This window comes from Neovison vison, chromosome 8 (assembly GCF_020171115.1).
Source record: "Neovison vison isolate M4711 chromosome 8, ASM_NN_V1, whole genome shotgun sequence".
NCBI classification, from domain to species: domain Eukaryota; kingdom Metazoa; phylum Chordata; class Mammalia; order Carnivora; family Mustelidae; genus Neogale; species Neogale vison.
In genome coordinates, this window is record NC_058098.1 from 109580807 (window position 1) to 109600988 (window position 20182).

General features: G+C 47.2%; 1 protein-coding gene across 2 annotated transcripts in view; it reads right to left on the bottom strand.

The window, feature by feature from the left end:
* Positions 1-15130: 15130 nt before the first annotated feature.
* Positions 15131-20182, bottom strand: part of MTA3 (metastasis associated 1 family member 3) — a 161638-nt gene continuing 156586 nt past the window's right edge. The window contains exons 17-18 of one of the 2 annotated variants that reach the window (XR_006386011.1): positions 17348-17421; positions 15131-16560 (exon numbers count right to left, since the gene is read on the bottom strand). Coding sequence is in view for 1 of the 2 variants with exons in the window: in XM_044261670.1 (XP_044117605.1) it covers positions 16535-16560 (26 nt within the window). In the remaining variant the exon portion in view is untranslated. The remainder of the gene's footprint in view (positions 16561-17347; positions 17422-20182) is intronic. The other variant, XM_044261670.1, reaches the window with a different exon arrangement.

A 20182-nucleotide genomic window follows, 5' to 3' on the forward strand; every position in this document is an offset into this window, starting at 1 on the left:
AATAAAATCCTTAAAAAAAAAATCAGAATTTCTGGCCGCATGAGACCATTTCCTGGAGCTCTGTAGTGGCTGCTGCCCCGTGGACAGGGTACACCTGCTCATTGACTCCAGTTCACCCAGACCAGCTTGTTCTCAAGCCCAGAGGACCCAGCTCCAGCCAGGCCACCCGGCCCACCCCAGGCTCAGCGTTCCCACCCTTCAAGACAAAGTCCTGCCGCGTGCGGCCACTAGGTGGCAGCTCTCCCTCCTTGTTACCCACGATCAGTTTCCTAAGCAAGTGACTCCAAGAAGGAGTTTCCTAAGCAAGTGACTCCAAGAAGGTCGCTGCTGGGGAAACTCAGCAGGGCTTCCCGTGAGCCTGCAGGGCAGTCAGGTTGTTGCCTAGTTGCCTGTGCATGGGCCCTGGTGCACGAGCCAGCAGGGGCACGCGTGGCGGGCTGGACAGGGCGTGGGCGTGGGTCCCCATCCTGCCCACCTCCTGAGCTATGCAAAGCCTCTGCCTTTCCCTGGGCCACTCTGTGCCTCTGTGAAATGAGTATGGTCACTTCTAGGTTCTGCCCTGTGAGCCAGAATGAGATGCAGAGAGGGTTGGTCTATCGACTCATGAAAGGCCAGTGACCGCCCCACCTTGAACACAGTCCTGGTCCTGAGAGCACCTTCCCAGCTCCTCGGAGGCACCCCCCCTCCCCCGCTACTCCCTCCCGGGAGCACACAGCAAGTGCCAGCTGCTGCCCAGCCTGATTTTGAGCCCCTCTGCTTCCCCCCCACCTCCGAGGGAGGGAAGGGGTCGAAGGGAACAAGGAGAAGGGGCTCCGGGCAAGGGTCTTAGAAGAATGGCTGCACCACCAGCCCCTTCCAGGGAGGCTTCCCCGCGGTGTCCAGGGCTCCTGCTCGGCCTTGCTCTCCGCCACCCCCCACCCCACCCCTTGAGGCAGCAGCAGTGGGGTAGGGAAGATGGAGGAACTGGAAGGCAGAACACAAGCCCGGAGACTGATGCCCCCGCAGGGTCAGTGAGGGTTCTTAGGTCCTTTATACTCACAAGCAACAGCAAGAAACTCTCACCCCGGCAGGAGCAAGCCCGTGGGGCTCACAGAGCCCAGGGAGAGCTGAACAACCACACAGGGCCAGCAGCCATGCCCCATCCCCCCAGCATTGCCAGGGGCGGCCTCCTCCTGGCTCATCTCCTCCCAACTCCAAATTCAAGGACGCCTCTCTGGTAGCTTGAACCAGGCCAGAGTGTGAGTGTTGACGTCGCCCCACGAATCAGCACATGCTCCCAGCCCCCTTCCTCCTGATGGGGGGCTCCCCAGCACCACCTGGCTGAGCCTAGCGCCTAGCCCTCACGGGCAACCGCAGCTCCTGGATGAATTTTGAGGAGAAGCGGATCTTTTGTCCTGTGCTTACCTGTGTTCTAAACTGTTAGTTCAGAGGAAGTGTGCCTTCCAAGTAGACCAGAGAGCAGCTGCCACCGGCGACGTCAGGCCAACACACGTCCCTGGGCCTCCGTTGCCTCATCTGTAATACGGAAGTGAGTCATTTCTACCTCAAGAGTTGTGGGCATTTAGTGAAAGTGCTCTGTAAGGTTCTGGATGCACATGAGTCATCACCTCCTTCTCTGCAGTTCTGCTTGGCCAGCCTGACCATCCCCAGCTCACCCCCCAGTCCCCTACCCCGCCCCCCTCACCGGCCCTGCCCTCTACCTCAGGGCTTTTGAAATTCCAGCTTGTGCGTGACTGCAGCTCTCCTGCCTGGCTTCTGACTACGAGCCACCCCACCCTGACCTTTGGGTCCCGTCTGGGCCTGGGGCAAGAGGGGTCAACAGCTTCACCCCAGGCACCAACTCTCATTGTTTCTGGTTGCCCAGCTTGGCTTTGAGTGTGAAAGTGATGCCATTGATTAGCAATATCTGCCAAGGACCTAGGAAGTAGAAGTCGCTCAGCCACTGCAGAGCTGCCGTTTTCATCTCCTTCCCTCGCTGTGAGGTGCTCTCAGCGCAGGTCAGGTCCTCCACGCATGAGCACATGAGCAAGGGCTGTGGGGCAGAAGGGCTTGGGCCAGGAGCCCAGTCCTAGAAGCCTGGGCTGGACGCGACTTGCCCATGAGCTACTGAGTTGAATGCCTGGGTCGTAATAGGGAGGCAGATTGGGAAAAATCCAGGTATGTTGCTCTACCCCGCCCCACCCCACCCTTCCAAAAAGAGAAGAGAGGTCTTCCCCCAGGGACTGTGAGGAGAGGATATATATACATAAAATTTTATATATTATATATTATATATATATAATATAGTATATATTTATATAATATAAATATATATTTATAATATATATAATTATATATTATATAATACATAATATATAATTTATATAATATATAAGTATTTAAATATAATATATAAATATATTATAATATAATATATAAATATATAATATATAAAATTTTATAAATATAATTATATATAAAACTATATTTATATATTTATAAATTTATATATATATAACATATTATTACTATTACTTTTAAAAGACTATTTATTTATTTATTTGAGAGAGGGAATGAGCAGGGTCCTGCTCAGTGGGAGGCCTGTTTCTCCCTCTCCCATTCCCCCTGCTTGTGTTCCCTCTCTCACTATCTCAGAGTCAAGTGAATAAATGAAATCTTACCAAAAAAAAGATTTATTTATTTGAGAGAAAGAGAGAGAAACAGAGAGAGTGCCAGGTGGTGGGGGGAGGTGGCAAAGAGAGAGAGAGTCTTAAGCAGACTCAGTGCAGAGTGCCTTCGGGCTTGGTCTCAGGACCTGGATCACAGCCTGAGCCAAAAGCATGCGTCAGATGCTTAACCGACTGCACCACCCAGGCGTCCCGTTCCACTATAACTTTTTTTTTTTTAAAGATTTTATTTATTTATTTGACAGAGAGAGAGAGATCACAAGTAGGCAGAGAGGCAGGCAGAGAGAGAGGGAAGCAGGCTCCCTGCCAAGCAGAGAGCTCAATGTGGGGCTCGGGCCCAGGACCCTGAGATCATGACCCAAGCCAAAGGCAGAGGCTTAATCCACTAAGCCACCCAGGCGCCCCCCACTATAACCTTTTAAATGAGTATTTAATAGTGCTCTTTGAAGCTAGGCAACAGGAACCATCCGGGTAAGTTAAGAAATGTACGGGAAGGAGCTGGTGGCTCACAAATTTGAAGGACCAGAAGAGGACCAGGCCTTGGACAGTGTGGCCCAGGTCTGTGCATGGGGGCCTGGGGTGGTGGGAGGAGGTGGTCAGAATGAATCTGCTCTTGTGCTACTGGGCTTGTGGAGTGTGATCAAATGCTTGGTCAGGAGTCACATGGTGTTGTGGCTGCTTGCTCGGTTGTCCATCTAACACTCACCTCTCCTTTGCTCTTGCTAACAGAATTTCAACTAGGTCGGGGGCGTCATCCCCAGATTCCCTGGAATCATGGAACATGATTAACGTAGGCCAATCATAGCAATTCTGTTCCCTGCTTCCCCAGCCTCCTGGCAGGCTCCTAATAAGGCTGGATTTGGAAGCAGGGCCTTTAAGGAGGTAATTAAAGTTAAAAAGTTAAATGAGGTCATCAGGATGGGACATTAATCCAGTATGACTGGTGTCCTTATAAGAAGAGACATAAGAGAGCTCCAACTGGCCACCTTTAAGGGACTTTTGAGGATTTAGCAAGAAAGCAGCCATCTGTCCACCAGGAAGAGAGGCTTCAGAAGAAACCAATGCCACCAGACCTTGATCTTGAATTTTGCTTCTTTCGGTTGGTAGCATCTGTGTGGTTGCAGCACATACCCCACAGCCATCTCCAGAATGGTCCAACACTATCTTTCCCCCCTGCCCGGGCCAGACACTATCTAACTGGACTAATGAAGCTGAATCAGGGTCGTGGCTATGCACCAGGGAGGCCCTGCATGTTTGGGGACACCCCAACATTTTTGGAGTCAGGGAACTCCCAGAATCCTCCACATAAATCCTTCTGGGTATAAGCCAGCCAGAAGCAATATCTGCTACTTGAACTTGCCAGCCATCCAGGAGTCCTTTATGGTGAATATCCAGGGACTCCAGCTATAGGTCTCGGGCTGCAGACCCACAGCAATGGAGCTGGGCTGAGCCTTGTTCCCCTGCCAAGTCAGTAATGACTGAGAGGATGCCCAGGGCCTTGGGCTGAGCTGGCCCACCTAACAGGCCAGCCTAACAGCCCTCTGTGGCCAAGACAAGGATACTGGTCTTCGGTGGCCAAAATTGCTTCTCCATCACTTTTGCCAAAACACACCCCTGAGGGTAAGGAACTCACAGTCCCCTGGGCTTCCATTTCACAGGGAAGTAAAGGACTCTGTCCAGACAGTAAGTTAGGCCTTTCTGATTTGTAATAAGCGGAGGAAAGCTTACCAGGTAGTGGAGAATCTGAGTCTCCCCAGAGTTTTCAGTAAATATTGCTTAGTTTGAGCTACATTCAAGCAGTGGGCCCAAGGGGCGCCTAGGTTGCTACTGAGCACCCAATAGACATTGGACTCTTGCTTTCGGCTCAGGTCATGATCTCAGGTCCATGAGATCGAGCCCCATGTCAGGCTCTGTGCTAGGCATTGGGCCTGCTTAAGATTCTCTCTCTTCTCTCCCTCTGTCCCCATGCTCATGCACTCTCTCTCACTCTAAAAAAAATAAATAAAAATTTAAAAGTAACAGGAACCAAGAAGGAGATTTGACTAGTCTTCTCTAAGAAAAACCTAGTCATCAATCATATACAAACAACACCTAGAGTTCATAAGATAGTCTTTGCAGGCTTCTTTGCCCCCCTCTTGCGCCTTGTCAAACCTGTGCTTGGGGGCACCTGGGTAGTGTAGTCCGTTAAACGTCTCACTCTTCTTTTGGTTCAGGTTGTGATCTCAGAGTCCTGGGATCAGCCCCACATCAGGCTCCGCACTCAGTATGGAGTCTGCATAGGACTGTCTCTTTCTCGGTCTCTCTCCCCTGCATTCTCTCTCTCTCTCTTTAAATTAAATAAATACATCTTTAAGAACAAACAAAAAACCTGTGCTTGTATAGAAAGCAAAAGAAAGCCAGGCCAGACACAGTGGAATTTGAAGTCCAAATCAGAGAGAGGAAAAGAGAGACGGAGGGAGGAGAGGGCAGGGGAAAGAAAAGCAGGGGAAGGGGAGGGAGGGGGTTACTGGGGGAGACAGTGAGGGAGGGAGGGAGGGAGGGAGGGAAGGAGATAGATACGAGATGGGTTCTCCTAGGCTCGCAGGCTTCCATTGATCTGCAGGAGGGATGAGGAAAAGTACTAAAAAATGATTTAATGGTTTATAGAGGTCTTGTCCTTGTTGGTGAAAGACAATGAAGCATTTAGCTTGCTACTCTTCTGTTTGTTTATTTTGAACTCAAAACAGTTAAGAATTTGTACCTACTGAGAAGACAACAGCTCACTGATAGGAAATGTTAAAAAACTGTTTTTTTTCTCTGTGTATTCTTGACCCATAGCTGAAATTTTAGAATTGATGCTATGAGGCCTGTTTATATGTTTGTGTCTGAGTATGTAGTATTTTCTTACCTTCAGATTATCAAATTAGTTACATTATAAATCTCTTACAGACCTCTATTCTGATTGAGATTTATTTATCTTAGAGATGGGAGCATATATGAATTGAACATTCCTAAAATTCCCCCAAATTAAGGAAACTGAACCTCTAATACTTTCAGTGTGGGGGAAAAAAAAAAGCATACATACTAACTCAAATGTTTTAAGAATTCAATAGCACACAATTTATATAAATTTTTTTGTATGAGACTAATGAGACTCATTTAATATAGTTTAACAAAAAAATAGCTATGTCTCCTATGAGTTATCAGTGTTAAGTATAAGTTTACATCTTATTCTATTTGGATATGTTCTTCCTAAACTCCTACTGATTTACTGATCAAATAAGCTAGCACCACCTTCTACTTAATGTTAAAGAATATGAAAAATTTGCACTTAACCAAATTGAATCATTATTCTGATAAACGCAAATTTCAAGAGTATTTTATTTTGCAGTGTGTCACCTAGAAGATAGTGTCCAATACCTTTAGGTAACCTAAAATCTTGGACTGATTCTAAATTGAATTCAATAACTGGGTTCAATTTAATCCCTAAATCTTTTTTTTTTAGTTTTAAAATTATTTAATTTTTTTATTTGAGAGAGAGAGAATGAAAGAGAGAGAGCATGAGAAGGGGGAGGGTCAGAGGGAGAAGCAGACTCCCTGCCAAGCAGGGAGCCCGATGCGGGACTCGATTCCGGGACTCCAAGATCATGATCTGCGCCGAAGGCAGTTGCTTAACCAACTGAGCCACCAAGGCGCCCCCTAAATCCTTTTTTAGTAAAATAAAATACTGAAACATTATTTCAAGCATAATTTTTAGCTCTTTATATGGTACTGAAGGATATACATATGAGGGTCTATTAAATAAACATGTCCATTTTTGCCACCTTGAAAAGTTATAATACAAAGGATGTGTATGGATATAGAAAGTTGTACTTTTGCAGAAAGGAATTTTATTTGAGTGGTAAAAATTAGCTAAGGATTGATGGGTTTATTTACATGATTTTCAAAAAAAGTTTTAGGGGCACCTGGGTGGCTCAGTTGGTTAAGCGGCTGCCTTCGGCTCAGGTCATGATCCCAAGGTCCTCAGATCGAGCCCCGCATCAGGCTGTTTGCTCAGCAGGGAGCCTGTTTCTCCCCTGCCTGCCATTCTCCTTGCTTGTGTTTGCTCTCTGTCTCTTGTCTCTCTCTCGCTCACTTTGTCAAATAAATAAATAAAATCTTCAAAAAAAAAGTTTCAGTGTCAAATATTATGCTGATGCCAAACTATAATCTGGCTTTCTCTATTAAGATGACAAAATTTGGGCGCCTGGGTAGCTCAGTGGGTTAAGCCTCTGCCTGCTTCCCCCCATCCCCTGCCTGCCTCTCTGCCTACTTGTGATCTCTGTCTGTCAAATAAATAAAATCTTTAAAAAAATAAAATAAAAATAAAGTGACAAAATTTCCTGGATTATTAGTCTTCTTCTAATGAAGGCTTGGTTAAAGGTTTTTCTTTACCTTCTGAGTTATCTGCTTCGAGGGCAAAGATTCTGTGTCTTATCAGAATAATTTCTTATGCTTTAGGTTGACTTTATCATGTCCTTGATTATTTAATTGAATAAAGAGTGCTCTCACTTTTGAAAGAGCTAAGGTTCTTTACAATCATGTTAGGTTCTTTACAATCATGTTTCCTTTTATGTTAACTTTAACAATCCTTTTACTGTCATTTTAGTTAAATGTGGTAGCCAAGGGCGCCTGGCTGGCTCAGAGGAGCCTGTGACTCTTGACATTACATCATAAATTTGAACCCCATGTAGGGTGTAGAGATTATTAAAAAAATAAACAAACTTAAAAAGAAATATGGTAGCCAAGTGCTGTTTTTTTTTTTAAAGATTTTATTTGTTTATTTGACAGAGAAAGATCACAAGTAGATGGAGAGGCAGGCAGAGAGAGAGAGAGAGAGGGAAGCAGGCTCCCTGCCGAGCAGAGAGCCCGATGTGGGACTCGATCCCAGGACCCTGAGATCATGACCCGAGCCGAAGGCAGTGGCTTAACCCACTGAGCCACCCAGGCGCCCGCCAAGTGCTGTTTTTCAATAATCCATGATCCTACCTTAAGTGCTCAAAACTCCTGACAGAAGCTTTTGATATATTGTCTTCCCCAAACCAAATCCTCTCTTAAAAGCATATTGCTAAGGGAAAGAATCACCATGGTGTAGGATTCCAACTAAATGACACTCTAGAAAAGGCCAAACTATGGAGACAGTAAAAAGATGAGTGGTTGCTCTTGGGGGAGGGGTGCCAGTGGTGGAGACTGGGGGAACCAATTCACAGAAGACAGAAGATTTTTTAGGGCACTGAAAATATTCTGTGTGATACCATAATAATAGATACATGTCATTTCTTTTATTTTTTTTTAAGATTTTATTTATTTATTTGACAGAGAGAGAGAGAGAGAAAGAGATCACAAGTAGGCAGAGCAGCAGGCAAAGAGAGAAGGAGAAGCAGGCTCCCCGTCAAACAGAGAGCCCGATGTGGGGCTCGATCCCAGGACCCTGGGATCATGACCTGAGCTGAAGGCAGAGGCTTAATCCATTCAGCCACCCAGGTGCCCCGTGTCATTTCTTTTATAAAAAAGATCCCTTTTTAAAAGATTTTATTTCTTTGAGAGAAAGAGGGAGAGAGAGAGAGCACAAGTGGTGGGGGGGCAGAGTAAGAGGAGAGGGAAAAGCAGGCTCCCGGCTGAGCAGGGCGCCCAACTCAGGGCTTGATCCCAAGAGCCTGGGATGATGACCTGAGCAGAAGGCAGATGCCTAACGACTGAGCCACTCAGGTGCCTGCAACTTTACTTTTTTGATTTGAATCTAGCACCACGGAGGCAAATGGTTTTTGATTAGAGATCCATATCACTTATTCATAGGTTTTATTAATACACAGGCATTTATGACCTAATCCAAATTTACAGACTCTCTTTGAAATCAAAGGACAGGGAAGGACAGGAACTTGGCTCCACGCTTAGCATGAGGTCTACTTGTCCCTCCCCCTCTATTCCTCTCTTGATTGTTTGTGCACTCTTTCTCTCTCTAAAATAAACAAATTTAAAAAAAAAAAGGGCAGTAACTCGAAGCCACATGTAGAAGTAAAGACTTTAGGGCACCTGGTGGCTCAGTCAGTTAAGTGGCTGCCTTCAGCTCAGGTCATGTTCCCAGTGTCCTGGAATCAAGCCCCACATTGGGCTTCTGATCAGCAGGAAGGCTGCTTCTTCCTCTCCCTCTGCTTTCCCTGCCCCCCACCGCCACTCACTCTCCTCTCTCTCATGCCCTCTGTCTCTGTCTCTCTTGGTCAAATAAATAAAATCTTAAAAAGAAAAAAAGTAAAGATCTCAGTAAAGGTAGATATATAATAAACACATGGGTACTTATTCAAGGAAGTATTGTTATTTTTAATATTTTATTTATTTGTCAGAGAGAAACGAGATCATGACCTGTCCAAAGGTATGGCCAGAGAGAGACCCTGGGATCATGACCTGAGCTGAAGGCAAATGCTTAACCGACTGAGCCACCCAGGCGTCCCAAAGAATAATTGTAACAATCATTTGTAGCTATACTTTGCTTTGGTTTTTACATGACTGAAGAGACTAATACATTGAAAAAAAATTATTAGTGTAAAAGCTAATATTACTGTAATTTGGGTTTCTAACTCCAAATCTTTTTTTTTCTGCATAATTTAGGAGACTAATGCACTTAAAAGAATCATTAGTTTATGTTTTGGGGCACGCAATATGTAAAAATGTAATTTTGTAACATCAACAACCAAAAGGGTAGGGACAGAGCTATAAAGGAACAGACTTTTTGTATGTTATTGAAGTTAAGCTGGTATAAATTCAAATTACAGTTATAACTTTAGCATGTTCGGTGCAATCCCCATGGTAACCACAAAGAAAATAGCTATAGAATATACACAAACAGAAATTAAACACTTCGCTACCAAAAAAATCAACTAAACACAAAAGAAGACAGTAATGTAGGAATGAGAAAAATAGAAAGGTATCATGCATATAGAAAACAAATAGCATAATGACTGAAGTAGGTCCCCCCACTCCCTTACCAGTAGTTACTTTAAATGTAAATGGATTAAAGTCACAATGAAAAGATAGAGATTGGCAGAATGGATAAAAACATATGATCCAACTATATGCTGTCTACAAGAGACTCCCTTGAGATCCAAAGACACAAACAGGTTCAAAGTGAAAGGATGACAAAGATACTCCAGGCAAACAGTAACCAAAAGAGAGCAGGTTGGTTCTACTAGTATCACAGAATAGCCTTTAAATCAAAAGAAGGATATTAAATATTGATAAAAGGTTCTGTGCCATAAGATGATATAATAGTTATAATCACTCATGCACTTAATGACAGACCATCACAATATATAAAGCAAAACCTGACAGAATTGAAGGGAGGGGAGAGATAGCTCTACAACAGCAAAGTTCAATATCCTACCCTCAGTGATGGACAGAACAGCCACACAGGGACCAGTAAAGAAACAGGGGACTTAAACAACACAGTAAACCAACCAGATCTAGCCAACATGTATGAACATTCTACCCAACAACAACAGAATACGCATTCTTCTCAAGTGTACATGGACCATTTTCCAGGATAGAGCATATGTTTGGCCACAAATTAAGTCTCAATAGATTTAAAAAGGTTGTTATTGCACAAAGGATCTTCATCCACAACAGGATGAAGTTAGAAGTCAATAACAAAAGCGCCTGGGTGGCTCAGTCGGGTTAAGCCACCTGCTCTTGATTTCAGCTCAGGTCATGATCTCAGGGTCCTGGGATGGAGCCTCACATTGGGCTCTCTGCACAGCAGGGAGCCTGCTTCTCCCTCTCCCACTCCCCTTGCTTGTGTTCCCTCTCTCACTGTCTCTCTCTCTGTTAAATAAATAAATAAAATCTTTTTAAAAAATCATAGGATAAATAAGAAAATCCTTAGAGATGAATGAAAATGGGAACAATTAAAAATAAAAATAGAACTACCGTATGATCTAGCAATTCCACTCTTGGAAATTTACCCAAAGGAAACAAAATCACTCTCAAAAAAAAAAAAAAAAATCTGCACCCCGCCCCCACTTGCTGTAGCATTATTTACAATATCTGAGACTTGGAAACAACCTAAGTGTCCACTGAGAGATGAATGGATAAAGAAAACATGCACGGGGGCACCTGGGTGGCTCAGTGGGTTAAAGCCTCTGCCTTCGGCTCAGGTCATGATCCCAGGGTCCTGGGATTGAGCCCTGCAATGGGCTCTCTGCTCAGTGGGGAGCCTGCTTCCTCCCTCCCCACGCCTGCCTCTCTGCCTGTCCAATAAATAAATAAAATCTTTAAAAAAAAAGAAAAAGAAAAAGAAAACATGCTCATACCACAGGAATATTATTCAGTCACAAAAAAAAGGAAATGTTGCTATTTGTGAGAACATGAATGGACCTTGAAGGCAATATGCTAAAATAAATTAGAGAAAGACAAATACCATACAATCTCACTTATATATGGAATCTGAAAGCAAAACAAAACAAACAAACAAACAAAAAAACCCAACAACAACAAAACCGACCAAACTCATAGATACAGAGAACAGATTAGTTGTTGCCAGCCAGTGGTAAGAGGTAGGGAGTGGACAGGTGAAGTTGGTCAAAAAGTACAAACTCCCAGTCATAAGAGAAACAAGTCCTGGGGATGTTATTTATAGCTTGGTGACTATACTTAAATACTGCCTTGTATATTGGAAAGTTACTAAGAGAGTGAGTTCCCATAAGGAAAAACAAAAAACTCGTAACCATGTGTGGTGTTGGCTATTAACTAAACTTACCGTGGTGAACATTTTGTGATACGTACATGTATCTATGACTGTGTTGTACATCTAAAATTAATGCAATGTTATATATCAATTACTTCTCAAATTAAAAAAAAAGAAAACTTAGCAAAGAAAACGAAACACCTAGCTGTAAGGAGGAGCCTCTCTCCCTCCACAGTGTCCCTGCAAGCACAGTGGGGATCCCAGACCGGCATCCCCTCTAAGCAGTAGATGAGATTGTTCCAGAGCAATCCCGCACAAGGCCTGCTAAAATAGAGTGTTTAAATAAGATCTAGAGTTTCGTAGATAATACTCAAGATGTCTAGGCTTCAATCAAAAGCATTTGACGAACATACCAAGAACCAGCAAATTCTCAGCTTGAAAGGAAAATCAACAGATTGTCAACATTGCGATGTCACAGACATGAGAATTGTCTAACAAGGATTTTAAGGCAATCATCATAAAAATGCTTCAGTGAGCAATTGTGAACACACTTGAGACAATTAAAAGAAAATTCTCAGTGAGCGCTGCTGTGTTTCATCTTGAGAGGTCTCCCTCCTTCTACAAAACCTTCCCTGACCGAGTCCTGCCTTCCTGAGCCCTCCATCCCCGAATTCCTGCCGGAACAGAAAACTGCCTCCATTACAAGCCTCCTGGTCTCTGGTGACCCTATGTGTGTACGTCTTGCTTCTCTAGTGAAACTCTGGAAGGAAACTTGGTATCTCTCTCTCCTATTTTAATTTATTTATCTTATTAATTTTTTGAGAGAGGGAGAGGGGCAGAGAGAGAGCACAGGTCGGGAGGTGGAGAAGTCGAGGGAGCGGGAGGGAGAGACTCTCAGGCAGGCTCCACGCTCAGCGAGGAGCCCACCACGGGGCTCGATCCCAGGACCGTGAGATCATGACCAGAGCCGAAATCAAGAGTCAGACACTCAACCAAGTGAGCACCCCCCACCCCCACCTCTTTGAAAACCATCTCTCACAAATCCCGGCAAACAGGGGTCCCAAACACGCGTCCTTCACAGACTGGGGCTGAAGGGTCCCAAGGGAAGCTCCACAGGCTCTAGCACAGCCCTGGGGACACAGTCTACACCACAAACAGGTGTGAAGCAGTAAAATACACAACAGGCTCCTTTTTACTAAGCAGGTTTCAACACTCAGGGCACTCAGGCAACAGGGGAGAATGCCGCCGTTGGGATCAGGCTCCCTCTCCCTTTACAAAAACTCCGACATTTCTTTTCTACTTACAGGCCTGAGAAGAAGGTGCTGGACTTCCATCTGCGTGACATGCAGTTCCTGGGTCCGCTTCACCTGCTCTGGAGCCTCGCTCTCACCCCGGGGGGGGGGGGGCAGCGCTGGGCACAGCAGTGTGAGAGTGGTGGATGGGGAAGGGTCGCTCCTCCTACCTCCGGGGGAGGGGACGCAAGGGTCCAAGGCCACCTCCTTTCAGGAAACCCCCATGTCCTCAGGATGTGGCTGATGAGACCGCAGAAGAAAATGCAGACCCTGGGGATCGGTGTCTGAGAGTCTCAGGGTGGCGGGGGAAGGGCAGCCTCACCGGGCTGATCTGTGAGCTAGGCACGGGGAGAGGGAACCCAAGATGAGGAGCATCTGCTGCTGGGGGCTGGGCCAAGCACACACAGAGCCTCGCCTCGCAGCAGAGCCACCATCCCAGCAAAGGACAGCATCAAACCAGACATGATCTCCAGAAATTTATTGGAAACACAACACAAATTGATTAGTAGATGGTACCTACTTACAGACAGTCCACAGTAATACCGCGCTCTGAATGAATTATCCCGGGAAAACACTCATGACCGCTGATGCATGGGCTCGTGCTCTCTGGCAGGGCAAATCAGAAAGTGGGGGCAGAGGAACGGAGGGGAGGGATGGACAGAAAACTGGGACATGGCTTTCCTGAGGGGAATGGCGAGGGGTTGCTAAACAGGTAAATTTCCCCAAAAGAAAACAGGGACGTCTACTGAGAACAAGGCTTTACCCTTCCCTCCCAAGGACGTTTTCGTCTCTAAGTGAGTGATCTGCAGAACCTCCACGGGGCCTGCATCTCCTCTCCGCGGGGTCTTAGGATAGCATGGGGCGTCCGCCAGCCTGCCTACGCTCAGACCCCTCCTCTACCTCCGCCCCCTGCTCTGAGTGGCAGGGGCCTGCTTGTCCCAGGACCCCAACTCAGCTGGCTTCCAGCCAGGTTGAACTAAGAGGCACCTGAAGAACCTATAGGACATGAGAAAAGAGGCTGTTTCCAGCAGCCTCCATGCCTCCTTGAGGCCCCAGCTCCCACCAGATAGGCCTTGTGTGGTCCCCTGTTCCTCCCAGGGGCCCTAATCCCCGTGCTCTGGTAACGTGGCCTCTACCAGCCTCCGGGAGAGGAGGGGGTGGCCGCTTCCCCTGTTGTTCCCCACCTGAGTTGGGCCTCTTCTTGTTGCTGTGTTCAATAATTCTCTGGATGAAAACCCCTGTTTTAAATATTTGGAGTGGCTGTGTGTCCCTGGTTGGATGCTGACTGACAGAAACCGGGCTGTGGGCAAAGTGGAGCTGTGAGAGGTGGGCTGAAAACCAGTCTGTCCTCTTTTGCACCATCTCTAGGGGTGGGCAGGTGGTGAGGCAGAGTGGGAAGACGGCTTGTGAGCTTCTGTGTCCTCATCCAAGGGAGCACAGACCAGGCTCAGCACAGCGCCTCCGGGTAAAGCTGCTGTGGGCCGTGCAGACAGATCCCGCATGTCCTCCCCACAAGCGCACTGCACCTGGTGACATGTCCCCAGCACACGCCATGGAGGCACTGTGGCCCCAGGAAGGGGGTGGCTGGGAAGCCCTCTCACACCAAGTGCTCAGAACGGCGAAGGCAAATGTTAGAGGCTCCTGGGTGTCGTCCCTCTATTCCCTCGAGTGTTCAGTCAGAATGCTGGGGAGCCTCCTCTTTGTAGGATGGGGCTGCAGAACTAGGAGTTCTTACTACAAGGTGAAGGAAGATCTTTCTCGGTACATGTGGCTCAAAACAAGCTGCACTCCTGCCAGAGCTCAGTGTGAACTACACCTAGGGCAGGGGACTCCCTGTTCTCCCTGCAGCCTGGGGTTGGCCTCCATCTCCAAGTCTCTTGGGCCTGGGTGAGGAGGGCCTCTCCCAAAAGGCGGAGAAGCTTGGCAGCAGGGACACGGAAGCGGACTTTTCTGTAATCAACAGTGACATTTCACAGGGTCAGGAGAGGGCGGGAAAGGGCCAGGGAGCCATTGCACCTCCTAAGGTCTACGTGTGACAGTAAACCCCAGGCAGGACATGCAGACAGCCTTCCCGTGTCTTTCTTTAGAAAGAACACACCATGTGGCGTGTGATGCAGAGAGCCAGCTGCCTCCTCTCCCTGGGTCTTTTCAGAGGGGCTTCTCTCTGGGGATCCTCCGCCCTACTCACTGGGCACCTCTAACACAGGGCAAGACTCAGAACAGCTCCAAGAGCTGGCAGTGGTGAGAACATCCCCAGGTCATCCTTGCAAGAGCCAAAGATGAGAAGCAATGCCTCGGAAGAGGAACCATGCTAGCTGCAAAACAGGAGAAGGAAAAGGCAGCTTGAGCTCTGGGCATCGCCGACCGTCATCATCCATCACGTTCTCTTTGCTGAGCTGAACCCAGCCTCTGAGGATCTGGGCATCTACAGTGTCATCGTCATTTTAATGAGACCTCACTCTGCTGGGGGGCAGGGGGTGGGGGGCTGGGGAGTGTCAACTCAATGGTAGTCATTCTGTCCTGCGACCACCTGGCTGTTTGGCCATCCGGCTACAGACCCCAGGGACAGCTCTAAGGCCAGACTCCGGTTTCCTTTCACGGTGCTGTGAGCCTGTGCCCTGCGGCCTGTCCCTGCAAATGGAGGACAAGGGAGTGGCCAGGCTCCTATCTGCTCAGGGGAGTTGTGGGGGCACTAAGTTATTCACACGCCTGAAGCTGTGTGCACAGAGCTGCAGAATGGCCAGCCTGTGCGGCCAGCAAGGGCTGGTGCTGAGGGCAGACAGGAAGAGCCCAAAGCCAGTGAAAACTGGGTCACAGGCACATCTCCCGGGGCCTAGGCATGTGTGTTCACAGAAATGTCTGGACTGGAAGGGTGGGGGGGCTCGTGGTGTCATATATACACACTCACCTGCAAACACACATCTCTCATTTCACCCTCCGAGGCCAAACAGATTTCATCTGCTTAAAATAAACCTGGGTGATTTGCGACTCGTTGAAGGACTAACCTGGCGGTGGTTGCTCGGCGGCTGGCTTGGCTGTCAGGGAACAGGGCAGTACGCGAATGGCTTGTCACAGTGATAGACACTCAGCTCGGTTTCAACACCTGCTTTTGCTTGGGCTGTCTGGGACCGGGCAGCACCTAGTAGAACACCAGCCTCTCTCCAACAATAAAATACAGATGATATGAAGAGTTCGCAGGCTTACCGAAGATGATTTTCTTATTTTTTTTTTTTTTTTGTCAGAATCTCATAATTCTGTACCTAGGAAGGGTAGAGGAGGGGAAGCCAAATATAGGACAGAGGGGTGACAGCAAAACTTCCTCATTAAAAAAAAAAAAAACGAAGATGAAGCCTATTGAGAAAAAGCCAAGTGACAGTAATGGTAAGGAGAGGGGGATATCATGAACTGCATAAACACTGGCACTTTTCTTAAGAAAAATCCATTCAGAAAGCGGCCATGTCCCTCCTGTAGACCGTCATGGCGCTGACAATAGGGCTGAGCTGACGCATGCAGGGCAGCAGCAGCTCTGAGCTCCCAGGCGCTCCGCTGCCCGAGGAGCCGCGGTGCCTGGGAATGGAGTGCTGGAGAAGGAGGAGACTGAGGGCCCCCTTGTCCCCTCCATTTTCAGGTAGGTCCCGCTATGGGACAGTGAAGTCTCTGAGAGGAAAGCGAGGTGACACGGATTCACACATTGAGACGCGGCTTTGGGGACGTGCACTCCCACAGTTTCTTCCCCTGCCCCACCGAGTCTCCAGGGGGCACATGTGTAGGTCTCCCACTGAAATGTGCTGGAAATGGGGCTGCCTCCTTCCCAGGCACGACTGCGAACATCAGCAGGACAGTGTAGCGAGTCTTGGCTTATAGTATGAAATAGGGTTAGCTCAGTCCGACACGCAGCACGTGAGTTCTGGGGAAGGAGAGAAATGGGGTCAATGTTAAAGCAGTTCTGCCAGAGGAGGCAAGGTGAGATCAAGGACCAGAGTCAGCCCTTCCACCCACAACGTCACAAACATCAAGGAAAAGCAGTCAGGCATTAATTCAAATAAAAGCTCACAGGGTAGTTTGAGGTTGGACCAAAGGGAGGTCTAATGGAGGCCAAGAAAATACATGAATGTCACTGAAGTATGTTGAAAGCTGGGTTTGGGACGGGCAGGTGTGGTGGTTACAGCCAAGGCGTACAGCACACCAGGCAGGTGCTGGTACGCTTATCAAACCTACATCACAGGCTGTCCCTGACCAGATACTAAGGAACGGGGGTCAAAGTTAGTCCAGAGGAGACACAACGTGATCTGAGGTAACCATGATTAATCACAGTAATGTGGGCACTCAGAGGTTAGGAACACCTTTTCCTCTAGGAAGGGAATGAATCTCGACCCCACACTGTGTCACAGTGGCCCTCATTCCCACCCCCTCCACCTCCCCCCCAAACCTTCAACTCTCCTTCCCAGAGTTGGTTGTCTAGAGATTCTCGATAGAAATAAATAAATGAAAAGCAGAAGTGCCTGCAAAGCGTATCATTACCATCTGCTGTTACCCACTAGGTTGTGAAACCTTTTGTTTGGTTATTGGGGAAGTGGCTAGGAGAGAAGGGGGGGTTGTTTGCTGAGATGGGACCAGGTGCCCCAGCCAAGGGAGTGCTCGGACATTCTCTCCCATCACACTCTGCAACCAGGAGAGGACACAGGGGTGCTCACCTTCACAGCCTCCCGCCATCCTGAGGAAGGTCTGCAGGATGGAACAGAGCTGGGCCTTCACTTCATGAGCCTTTCTAGAATAGGGGAGATATATGTACAGAGCCTGGTATTTGATAGGGCTCAGCAAATACGTGCTAAATAAAAACCCAGATAATTCAGTTTTGGAGTCAGGCTAACCTTTGTTTCATTGAACCTACTATGGGTTATGTAACTGCATTATTTAACAATTTTCACAGGAACCTTGTGAGCATCAGAAAGTTTAGGAACTTGCTCAAGGTCACACAGTGAATAAGTTGAGGATTTGGACCCTAATCTTCTTAACTCAGGACAAGATTTCCCTATTACCCCAAGCTGCCCCATTCTCCATCCATCCCAGTAAGAGCATACTGTCCTCATCAGTGTCTAAGTGAAGGGTTATGTATGGGTCAGAACCTCCAGGATTTCTTAGAAGGCTCTCTCTCTCTCTTTTTTCTTTTTGTGGGGGCCGGGGGTATGCTCTGTTTTTGTCCAGCCCCTGTGGAATTAAGCCATCTGTAAGAACAGCCACTTGTAATCATTTCCCAAGTTTCTGATCCCAAGTTTCAGTAAATTGTGCTTCCTTTTATTTTGGCTAAACTTACCTGTTTGTGTTTCAAAAGCAACCCTCTAGCATTCAGGTTGACACCAGCCTTCTTCACGCTGGCTGGTCACCTGTCTGCCTTCCTGGCTGAAGAATCCCAGTGCTTCCCATCTGCCCTTGTCAGGCTATCACTGCACTGCCCCCCGCTCGGAGCTTCCTCATCCCCACTGCATTTCCTTGAAGCAAGGAACAAATGCCACATGCAGAGCCCAATGCAGAGGACCCAGCACAGCAGAGAACCCCTGGAGACAAAGGGCACCCTTTCTCAGGTCTCCTTCCTAGACGATGTAGCCCACACCATTTCCCCTTTTTGCTTATAAATAAGTTCTCAAAAGCATTCACTGCCATTTGCTACTTTTGTCTATATTAACCCTGCTTCATAAGCACTAGTTTTCTTACAAAAATTTCCTCTGGGTTTCACTATTCGGAAGTACTTCATGTCCATGGACTTGGAGATTCTGCACTCTAGCTAACCAGTGCAACGAAAGCCACCTTCTTGAATGCAGCAGCTGGATTCTGAGTTCAATTCCCTCCCTTCTGCAACCCAGAGGAGAAACCACCATCAGAATTTTGGAGGCTGGAAAGCAGACACCTGAGTGACAAGAGATTATGCACTCGAGAAAGCCAGACCTGAAGATAGCAGTGAGGAAAGCCGAGAATCCAGTCTGTCCAAAGGGTCCTCAGATGGTTCAGGAATTAACACCAGAGACTGCTGGTAGTGGGGAAGGGAGACTGAAGGATGTAGATGAGTTGTTGAGCCATTTGAGAAACAGGCAGACCCTTAGAAGCCCTCCCCCGACTCCATACTTCCAGGCAATTACCTGCTTGCCACAAGTCTGAGTGTGTGTCCTCTGAAGAGGATCCCAAAGAGGGTCTCACTCACAGGGTACACCAGGCAACAAGCACATTGATGGCAGGTCTGGCTACTCCAAAATTGAGGAACCAAGTGAACAGATGCCTCATGTGTAGTGAGACCTCCAGTGTTCTTCCCATTTAGCTCCAGGAAGCACGTCGCTAAACCTTAAACTCTGGGGGAAGAGACTTTCTATGGTCTAGGGTTTGTGCCCCCACAAATTCCTATCTTGAAATCCTAATGCCCAAGGTGATGGCATTGGGAGGGAAGACCTTTGGGAAGTGCTTAGGTCATGAGGGTGTAAAGAAACCCCACAGAGTTCCCTAGCCCCTTTCATCAAGTGAGGACACAGAGAGAAGTCAGCAGTCTGAAACCTGGAAGAGGGCTTTCACTCTGGTTTCACCAGAACCCAACTATGCCAGCTCCCTGATCTTGAACTTCCCAGCACCTAGAACTGTGAGAAATAAATCTCTGTTGTTTACAAGTAATCCATCTGGGGGTGCCTGTGTGGCTCAGTGGGTTAAGCATCTGCCTTTGGCTCAGGTCATGATCCCAGGGTCCTGGGATCGAGCCCTACATTGGGCTCCCTGCTCAGTGGGGAGCCTGCTTCTCCCTCTCCCTCTGCTGCTCCCCCTGCTTGTGTGCATGCTCTCTCTTTCTCTGTGAAATAAGTAAATAAAATCTTAAAACAAAACAAGTGGTCCATCTGCAGCATTTTGTTATAGCATCCTGATCGGAAGACGATAGATGGGAAGAATCTTCTCTGGGAAATGTGGCCAGCCCATGACAGCAGACCTGGAAAGAGTGGGATTTGGGCAGCGCAACAAAGAGCCCAGCCTGAGCACCATACCATGAAGCGCACTACAGGCTCCACCCATGAGCAGGGCACAGAGCTTTCGATCTAATTTTCGTCTCCTACTCTTAAACATCAGTAGACGACCACAGGTCATCAGGGAAAAACCTCCAACATAAATGTCAGAGACCAAGCCAAGAACAAAGAGAAGAATTAAAACTGGAGGAAATACACCATCATAGAGAAGAGAATTTAAAAAACAGAAAACACTATCATTAAATATCTTCAGGGGAGTAAGAAAAGATAGAGTATCCATGAAACACAAACAGTATGCCATTAAAAAAAAACAACTGAGGGGCATTTGGTTGGCTCAACTGGAGGAACATATGACTCTTGATTGCAGGGTCATGAGTTCAAAGCCCCACGTTGGATGTAGATTATGTAAGTAAACAAATAAAAATAAACTAAATTTTTAAAAAGATTTTATTTATTTGACAGACAGAGACCACAAGTAGGCAGAGCAGCAGGCAGAGAGAGAGAGAGAGAGAGAGAGGAGGAAGCAGGCTTCCT